Below are 10,000 nucleotides of genomic sequence, written 5' to 3'. Positions count from 1 at the left end.
GTAAACTAATATGTTTAAGTAAATAAATAAAAATAATCATGACATAAATTTATTCCTTATCATACAAAAGAAGTGGACCTGTCGTACCTTTGCTTTCGCATTGCTGAAACCGTCTGATAATGTATACAACTAAGAGCAAAACAAAACTTCGATGAAAACAAAAGTAGACTAGCGCATGCAGATAGTATAAGTTAACCAAAACAAGTGAAAGCGTTCACGTTTCCAAGAAGAAGAACATACAAGTCGCGTAAGGCGAAAATACAACATTTAGTCAAGTAGCTGTCGAACTCACAGAATGAAACTGAACGCAATGCCATTTTTCAGCAAGACCGTATACTCGTAGCATCGTCAGTCCACCGCTCATGGCAAAGGCAGTGAAATTGACAAGAAGAGCGGGGTAGTAGTTGCGCTAAGAAGGATAGCACGCTTTTCTGTACCTCTCTTTGTTTTAACTTTCTGAGCGTGTTTTTAATCCAAACATATCATATCTATATGTTTTTGGAATCAGGAACCGACAAGGAATAAGATGAAAGTGTTTTTAAATTGATTTCGACAATTTAATTTTGATAATAATTTTTATATATTTAATTTTCAGAGCTTGTTTTTAATCCAAATATAACATATGTATATGTTTTTGGAATCAGAAAATGATGGAAAATAAGATGAACGTAAATTTGGATCGTTTTATAAATTTTTATTTTTTTTTACAATTTTCCGATTTTTAATGACCAAAGTCATAAATTAATTTTTAAGCCACCAAGCTGAAATGCAATACCGAAGTCCGGGCTTCGTCGAAGATTACTTGACCAAAATTTCAACCAATTTGGTTGAAAAATGAGAGCGTGACAGTGCCGCCTCAACTTTTACAAAAAGCCGGATATGACGTCATAAAAGACATTTATCAAAAAAATGAAAACAACGTTCGGGGATTTCATACCCAGGAACTCTCATGCCAAATTTCATAAAGATCGGTCCAGTAGTTTAGTCTGAATCGCTCTACACACACACACAGACACACACACACACACACACACACACACACACACGCACGCAAGCACATACACCACGACCCTCGTCTCGATTCCCCCCTCTACGTTAAAACATTTAGTCTAAAACATTTAGTCAAAACTTGACTAAATGTAATAAAAACAAACGATAGTTCTTAGAAAACAAAAGGAAAAATTATCAAAATCTCCCTCACCAGTCCTGTCCCATAGGTTCGATAAACGCAGCTGACATCAATGAGGAAAGCATTATCAAATTACCAGCTAACAAACAACACACACACACACCCACACACAATTGCAATTACAAACACACACACACACACACACACACAAACACACACCAAAACGAGAGGGGTTCACTAGTCCGAGGGTTCACTAGTCCGAGGGTCCACTAATCCGAGGGTCCACTAGTCCGAGGGTTCACTAGTCCGAGGGTTCACTAGTCCGAGGGTTCACTAGTCCGAGGGTCCACTAGTCCGAGGGTTCATTAGTCCGAGGGTTCACTAGTCCGAGGTTTCACTATAGACGCTTGAACAAAGGATATTCAATTTGATTTGTTTTTATTTTGTGTGTGTATGTGTGCGTGGATGTGCGTGTGCGTGCGTGCGTGTGTTTTTCACTACTGTGGGAACCAAATCGAAGAATATTCTCATAAAAACACTGAGTTGTTTTCATTCAAAAAGATAATGTGGTGTTTTATATTTGACTGAAGAAATCTCAGACTATTTCCCCCAAGAAACTTAGTTATTTATATTTTGACTGAAGAAAGGATATTAAATTTATCAGGATACCGCCCCGACTGGACAATTACGTGATCGAACTGCCCACAGTTTTTAGTCATATTATATAGCACCTCGGGTTTCCTTTTGCCCGTGAGGGTCAATTAGTTATCCCACCGACCTGAATTATGGCGAGGATCGAGCCTGGGTTGTACTACAGCCTCACACATAATTTCATTGAAATCGGTTCTCAAACATCGGATATCTATTTGCGGACAGACAGACAGACAGACAGACAGACATACACACACACACACACACAGAGACAGACACACACACACAGACAGACACACACACACAGAGACAGACAGACACAGTGAAACCTATATACCGCCTTTTTAGGGGCGGTATAATAACTGAAAAATCAAGCGTCTATAATGAACCCTCAGACTAGTGAACCCTCGGACTAGTGATGAACCCTCGGACTAGTGAACCCTCGGACTAGTGAACCCTCGGACTAGTGAACCTTCGGACTAGTGGGACGAACTGGACTGAAAATCAAGCGTCTATAGTAAACCCTCGGACTAGTGAACCCTCGGACTAGTGAACCCTCGGACTAGTGAACCCTCGGACTAGTGGGACGTTCCCCACCAAAAGATATGCTTTCGACTTGGAGCTACCATATATAGTACATCCGAAGAAACCGAAACCATTACTGATCTGAAAATTCCACGAATCCTAAATATCGAACAGCGTCCCACGCACTATGACGTAAACTCGAATCTGCTTTTGCACGCGGCCCTGCAGCAAACCCAAGGACATAAATAGCAACTAACGTCTTGAAGACTCAGACGGGTAAAACACATCACCAGTGCATACGCCTTTCCTGTTCCCTACATTCTTCGTCTGAAGTTTCATTGCAGGCTGTGAAAAGGTTGTCATTGTGTACCATGGCTACTTCACGAATGGTAAGGATGTCATGTTTGTTTACTCTTCGGTTTGCTTAGTTCGTTCACAGGTGGAAGGTATCGTTCATTGGACATCCCCCGAAATCGGCGTAAAAACGGTCATACACGTACAAATCCACTATTGCTAAAAGCATGAGTGAACGTGGGAGTCTAAGCCCATGAACAAAGAAGAAGAAGAAGAAGAAGAAGAAGTTCACTGGACCAACACTATCATTGTAGTCTTATTATGATATTGTTGGTCCAGTGAACGATACTGTGGTTCATTCACGGCATAATACATGTATTTTATCCAAAACAAAAGATGTGTTCTGCCTGTTCTCTGCATGGCTTCTCCACGACTGGTCTTTATGAAATGGTGCATGTTTACTTTCTTGTTTATTGAAAGTTGCAATGCTTGTAATTCTCTAAGATGCCAATAGACAGAGTTAAAGCGCCTAATTTCTTTTATTTCTCGTACTTTTTGATTTGCTTAGTTCTTTCACGGCATAATACTGGTATTATAGCCGCGCAAAGATCTCTTGCAACTGTTTTCATCAGGGTTGCTTTGCGCCAGGTGTGGATTTAACGTGTGTCGGTCTATTCAGCTTTGTTCGTTGGCGACATAGTACTGGCTTTATATTATAGCTTAGCGACACAATGTCAGCAAACTCTTTTGGTTGTTTATCCTATCTTCTTGGACAAATGAACTGTTCACGCTTCATTTTCACATTTAGTCAAGTTTTGACTAAATGTTTTAACGTTGACTGGTGAGGGTCTGGTGTATGTGTGTGTGTGTGCGTGTGTGCGTGTAGAACGATTCAGACTAAACTACTGGACCGATCTTTATGAAACTTCACATGAAGGTTCCTGGGTATGATAACCTCATTGTGTTTCTTCATTTTCTCGATACATGTCTTTGATGACGTTATATATGCGGCATTTAGTGAAAGTGGAGACCGCACTGTCACGCCCTCATTTTTCAACCAAATTGATTGAAATTTTAGCTAAGCAGTCTTTGACGAAGTCCGGACTAAGGGATTGCATATATTTCAGCTTGGAAGCTTAAAAAATAGTTAATGAGTTTGCTCATTAAATTTGTCAATAAAATCGTATTTTTCACTTCAGATTAAAAACTATTATCGCATTGTATTTTTCACCTTCTCCTGAATTCAAAAATATATAGATATGATATTCTTAGTCTAAAATGTGCTCAAAATGGAAGAAAAAAGGTTAAGTAAGTACTACGGTCCCATGCTTCACGGAGACGAGCGTGACCCGCCTCAGTCTTTGGGTTAGCCGAGACTATCTAGAGGTAGAGGTATGTCTTTGATGACGTCATATCCGGCTTTTCGTGAAAGTTGAGGCGGCACTGTCACGCCCTCATTTTTCAACCAAATTGGTTGAAATTTTGGTCAAGTAATGTTCGACGAAGCCCAGACTTCGGTATTGCATTTCAGCGTGGTGGCTTAAAAATTAATTAATGACTTTGGTCATTAAAAATTTGAAAATTGTAAAAAAAAATGTTTTATAAAACGATCCAAATTTACGTTCATCTTATTCTCCATCATTTGCTGATTCCAAAAACATATAAATATGTTATATTTGGATTAACAACAAGCTCTGAAAATTAAATATATAAAAATTATTATCAAAATTAAATTTTCCAAATCAATTTAAAAACACTTTCATCATATTTCTTGTCGGTTCCTGATTCCAAAAACATATAGATATGATATGTTTGGATTAAAAACACGCTCAGAAAGTTAAAACGAAGAGAGGTACAGAAAAGCGTGCTATCCTTCCCAGCGCAACTACTACCCCGCTCTTCTTGTCAATTTCACTGCCTATGCCGTGAGCGGTGGACTGACGATGCTACGAGTATACGGTCTTGCTGCGTTGCATTGCGTTCAGTTTCATTCTGTGAATTCGACAGCTACTTGACTAAATGTTGTATCTTCGCCTTACGCGACTTGTTTGGTTATTGATCTTCATAGTTTGATAACGACTGACTAAATGTTTTTATATCGCTTCACGCGACTTGTTATCAGCTCATATTGCTAGCTTTTAACAAGCCTACAAGTCTTTGTTCGAATTAACTAATTCAATTAACGAATATTTGATTCAGTCAAGGACGATGAGAACAATGCTCCGTAACTATGCAGACATGATTATTGATTTAATCAATTTGAATTAAACAAATTTCAGCAAAGCAAGTCATGTTGTTAACATATTGAAGCTTCTCTTGGGCCTGTGGTTCCAACCATGTAGGCCTACACATGAGAAAATCATTGCTTATCTTTCTCGTCTGATCTTTTTTTCCAGATCGTGATGTTCTGTGGACTTCTTCTGACAGCCAACACAGCCACAGCATGGACATGTAAGGTTCAGTTAACAGATATGCGTGTCTGTCTTTTTTCTGTCTGTCCGTCTGTCTCTCTGCTGTCTATCTGTCTGCTGTCTGTCTGTTGTCTGTCTGTTTGTCTGTCTCTCTACATCTCTACATCTCTCTCTCTCTCTCTCTCTCTCTCTCTCTCTCTCTCTCTCTCTCTCTCTCTCTCTCTCTCTCTCTCTCTCTCTCTCTCTCTCTCTCTCTCTCTCTCTCTTAGTCGGCGTATACTTGTAAAGAAAAAGAAACATATCTTTAACTAGAGGAATACCCGGCTTCGCCGGGGGTGAATCGCGAGACAGAGACAGACAGCGTGGCGGTTCATCACAATCACCTTTGCAGGCGAAGTCCTGTCAAACGGGATTGAGAATTTTAGAGCTTATTTCTTAGCCCTATATTATCTGTTGTGGCTTCTCAAATGCCAGAACATACAGACAGACAAAAGCCGCTAGACCACATCACAAACAGAACTCTACAATACACAGGTTTTTGCCCACACATACACACAAACACACACACACACACAGAGAAGCCGTATATATATATGTATATCTATATCTATAAATATATAGAGATAGGTGAGAGTGTATTTTTCGCGTGGCTATAAATTGATTCGACCTTTTCACTTTGACAGTAAGAACAACTTACGGGTGCAAGGGAAGCGTTCTGGACAGCGCAGTGACATTCTAAAAATAGTAACTTAGAAACGGGAATATGGATTGAAGCCACACGAAGGAAGGGAGATAAACGCAAAACACTGGAGAACATAAGGAAGAGTTACTTGTAATGGTGAAATGAACACAAAAACCAAAATCGGTTCAGCGCTGCGGGCTGAGAGCACGTGTTGAAATATCTCATCGATGATATTGTGTCCGGGGTGTAGCTGAATACGGTGTTCAAATTTGAAAAAGATCCACCGAGAACTTTGGCGTTGTGATGTGGTGTAGCGGCTTTGGTGTGTCGGTATGGGGGCCCGGGTAGCTGAGGTGGAACCAAAATCGGTTCAGCGCTGCGCGCTGAGAGCACGTGTTGAAATATCGACCAGGTTGTGTCCTGTCCCGGGTGTACCTGAATATGCCCACCAAATTTGAAGCAGATCCATCGAGAACTTTGGCCGTGCATCGCGCACAAACACATACACACACAGACAGACAGACAGACAGACAGACAGACACAAGTCGTATATATAGAAGCTGTGGTCTATTTATGACTTTCCGGGGCTACGAGGTTGAAAAATAGGGAAACAATCATGTACAGAATTCTGTTCAGCAAACGCTACCCGAAACCTATACGGCCTGTATGACCTTGAGAGCTTCAGTCAACGCTTGAATTTTGCAGGGATAACATCCGGTTTGCTCTCTCAAGACTGATCATATTTTATCTTCAAGAGAGATCAAAGGGAAAAAATAAACGCCCCGGCGAAGATTCGAACTCTCGACCTCGAGACTTCGTGTCTCATGTCCTAACCACTAGGCTACTGCGCCAATCGAGAAAAAGAAGGAAAAACATTGATATGAACTCATGTTATGTTATTCTTGAAGCAGCATGATTTATATCTCTATCCGCCCATTGTTCAGAAGTGAATACATGTATAACTATTTCTTAGATGTCTGTTTTCAACTGCACAGAGCTTTGGAGAGATTCAATTACTGTTCTTGTCATTTTTCTTGCATGTTGTAAATAGAGATATCGCAGCTATTTGCATGGCGCGAATGTCGTGTAACATGACGGTGTAAACATGTACTTCGAGTCCGTGAAACATGTTTGCAAATAAAGGCAAATTTTAATAGCAATTTTTACGCTTTTGCAACGCATGAATGGTAATTCAAGCGTAGAATGATATAAAATTATCAATTTTTTTATCTTTGAAAACACTAGTGAAGTGGCCTAGCGGTTAAGACATCGGCCCCGACATTTTGAGGCCCCGAGGCCTTGAGTTCGAATCCCTGCCAAGTCGTTTATTTTTTCTGCTCGATCCTTCTCGACAAATATGCTCAGCTCTGAGAGAGCAAACCGGATGTTACCACTGCAAAATTCAAGCGTTGACTGAAGCTCTCAAGGTCATACACGCCGTATAGATGGGGTTTCGGGAAGCGTTTGCTGTACAGAATTCTGTACATGATTTTATCCCTATTCTTCAACCTCGTAGCCCCGGAAAGTCATAAATAGACCACAGCTTTAATTCATGGAGTACGTACGCGTTTCGGTCTCGAATAGCAGCTAGCATCTGCTGAAGGGAAATTAAAACCCAAAAACCAACCAACCAACCAACGCACGCGTTTTCGGTCGATTTTGTGCAAGAGGTCTTTTTCTGGGTTTGATACGAGCAGACCATGTGACGTTTTTTCGCTGCAGCTCAAAAACGGTGGCAGGGATTTTCTCACTGTTTTTTACACGTACATGTATACGATTGCCAAATATGTAATTGATCCATGACCACCTTGCACGTATTTCGGTCAATACGTATAGGTTACAACACGAGTGGTTTTTTATATGGCTTGTATTTCAGTCAAGACCCAGCGGATGAATATCATCGGGAGACACGAGCCTTTGGCGAGTGGCTCTCGATTGATATTCCCGCTGGGTCTTGACTGAAATACAAGCCATATAAAAAACCACGAGTGTTGTAATCTGTATATCCCATTCTACCATCAAACACAAAGTGTAGACTACTAGCGGCACTGTTGCGATCTGTGGAGTGTGAAACAGTGTTTTCAGCGAGACTTGGCCTTTTTGCAACCTTAAACTAAGTGACCGTCGCTGAAAAAATAAAACGAATGAGTGCATCTATAAGTACGCGGTAACACTACTTTCAGACCGTTTAAAAGCTTTAAGTAAAGGTTCATAAGTTGCAAGAAAGTAATGAAGTCGTATAGAAATCCATTTAGTTGAAGCGCACAATTCTTTTGCGTTTCAGGTCGGCGGAACGGGGAAACCGGTTTGGCCCCCATTTGGCTTACTCGACTCGATTCAGAATCGATTCCACGTTGTTTTTTTCGAACGCATTATTATACAATTAGTCTTATTGACAGAGAAGCAAATTTTAGGGAACACATATGTAGATTTAACCATTTGCTCCCTATTTGAAATGTATCTACATGTTTTGCGAGTGTGTTTGCATGAACCTAAACTGGTATGGGTGCGAGGAAAACAGGACCCAAGTCTGTCACCGCCGCTTGATTGCATTTTGAAAGAATATGACTGGATTACGGAAAAATACACACATGTTAAGTTCTAAGTTACCTTCATCGCCAATGTGGACTTACTGCAGAGCCAGGCAAAAGAGTAGACTTGCTCGCAAAACACGTGAAACAGCTGATGATAGCGAAGCCCAACCGTGCCAGGTAAGGACGGTCTGACAGATTCTCAAAAGTCGTCTGCTAACGAAGCAAGGGGAGGGTACTCGTGTTTTTGTTTTGGTTCGCTAGCATCTGGTTATCTTGTAAGTTGAATGTTCGTTTTTTCCCACCTGCATTGCTTTCATAATGAAAGAAACGTTTGCTTATTGCATCTCATACATCAAATCAGTTCTGAGATTCATTTTTGCGTGCAACTGATATGGTTTTCTGAGCCGTGCAATACGATTTTGGAACTTCATACAAATGTGTCACATTGTTCGGCGCGAGGTCAAAGGTCGGGAGCAAAGTAGTTCTTCGCCCAAATCGGAATCTGCACTATCATATATTTTTTTGAGTCCATGATGTATTTATTGAGCTATAAAAATACAACATATATACCCATACTGAAGTAACAGAGACAAAGAAGGGAGGTCATGGGATATAAACAAATACGCACTGCGACAAGGGAGACAACAACTGTACATATGCGAATTGATTTGCAAACAGTTGTTTACCTCCCCTGCAAACGTTTCGCTTCTTGCACAGTTTTACTGAGACGTTGTATGGGGAATGGTCGGCGGTGCGGTGGCGGTCGTGGCTGATTGAAACTGTGGTCCAGCAATCTTCGACGAAGCCCGGACTATGGGATTGCATTTCAGTTTTGAAGCTTAATAATTAATTGAGGCGTTTGGTCGTTAAAAATCTCAACATTGTAATTACAATAAACATCTTAGCAATCAATTCCAAAATGGTTTCATCTTATTCTTTATCATTTTGATTTAAAAAAAAATACAGATATATTATGTTTAGATTTAAAACAGGCTCAGAAAGTTCAAATGAATAGAGAAAAGCGCGCTTTGCTGTATAGCGCCATAGGCTACTACGCTTTACTGGCTCGTCACTTTCTGTGCGTGAACGTGTTACCGAGCCCGCGGGGTATGTAAGGCTGTTAAGCAATTTCTTTCAATTTCAGTCTGTGGTCCTTGGTTGGACAGATTCATAAAATGTATTGATTTTACTTCAGGGTCAGACGTTGCGTGGGGAATTGCTGGCGGAACGGTGGCGGTTGTGGCTGCGCCCTATGCCGCAGCGGCGGCGGGTTTCGGCGCCGCAGGTGTGGCTGCGTCTTCTTTTGGGACGAAACTGATGAGTGTGGCCTGGACTACAGGCATGGGCACGTACGTCGTGAGCACTCTACAGGCCGTAGGCGCGGCGGGCTTAACCATGGCCCAGTCAGCCGTTGTAGCTGGCGTCGCCGGATCTGCTGCAACCGCTACTAAGAAAGCTTTCTTTGACGGAGAGCAAGGTTAGCGAGAGAGGGAGAGGGGGGAGGAGCAGAAACAGAAAGAGAGAGAGAGAGAGAGAGAGAGAGAGAGAGAGAGAGAGAGAGAGAGAGAGAGAGTTCGTTGGGGGGGGGGTTGCAGAGGGAGAGACAGAGAGAGACAGAGAGAGAGAGAGAAAGAGAGAGAGAGAGAGAGAGAGAGAGAGAGAGAGAGAGAGAGAGAGAGAGAGAGAGAGAGAGAGAGAGAGAGAAAGGGACAGACGGAGAGAGACAAACGGGGTGTGTATGTGAGTGTGTGTGTGTGTGTGTGTGTGTGTGTGT

The 10,000-nt window shown here is 41.5% G+C and overlaps 1 protein-coding gene across 1 annotated transcript in view; it reads left to right on the top strand.

Annotated features, from left to right (window-relative positions):
* Positions 1 to 2,537: 2,537 nt before the first annotated feature.
* LOC138955689 (interferon alpha-inducible protein 27-like protein 2A) overlaps positions 2,538 to 10,000 on the top strand; it is an 8,064-nt gene continuing 601 nt past the window's right edge. The window contains exons 1-3 of the mRNA XM_070327243.1: positions 2,538 to 2,694; positions 4,996 to 5,050; positions 9,422 to 9,703. Coding sequence (XP_070183344.1) covers positions 2,677 to 2,694; positions 4,996 to 5,050; positions 9,422 to 9,703 — 355 coding nt within the window. The 5' untranslated portion in view covers positions 2,538 to 2,676. The remainder of the gene's footprint in view (positions 2,695 to 4,995; positions 5,051 to 9,421; positions 9,704 to 10,000) is intronic.

This window comes from Littorina saxatilis, unplaced genomic scaffold (assembly GCF_037325665.1).
Source record: "Littorina saxatilis isolate snail1 unplaced genomic scaffold, US_GU_Lsax_2.0 scaffold_860, whole genome shotgun sequence".
In the NCBI taxonomy this organism is placed as follows: Eukaryota; Metazoa; Mollusca; class Gastropoda; order Littorinimorpha; family Littorinidae; genus Littorina; species Littorina saxatilis.
Note: the sequence above shows the minus strand (reverse complement) of the source record. Positions and strands in the feature narration are given on the sequence as shown.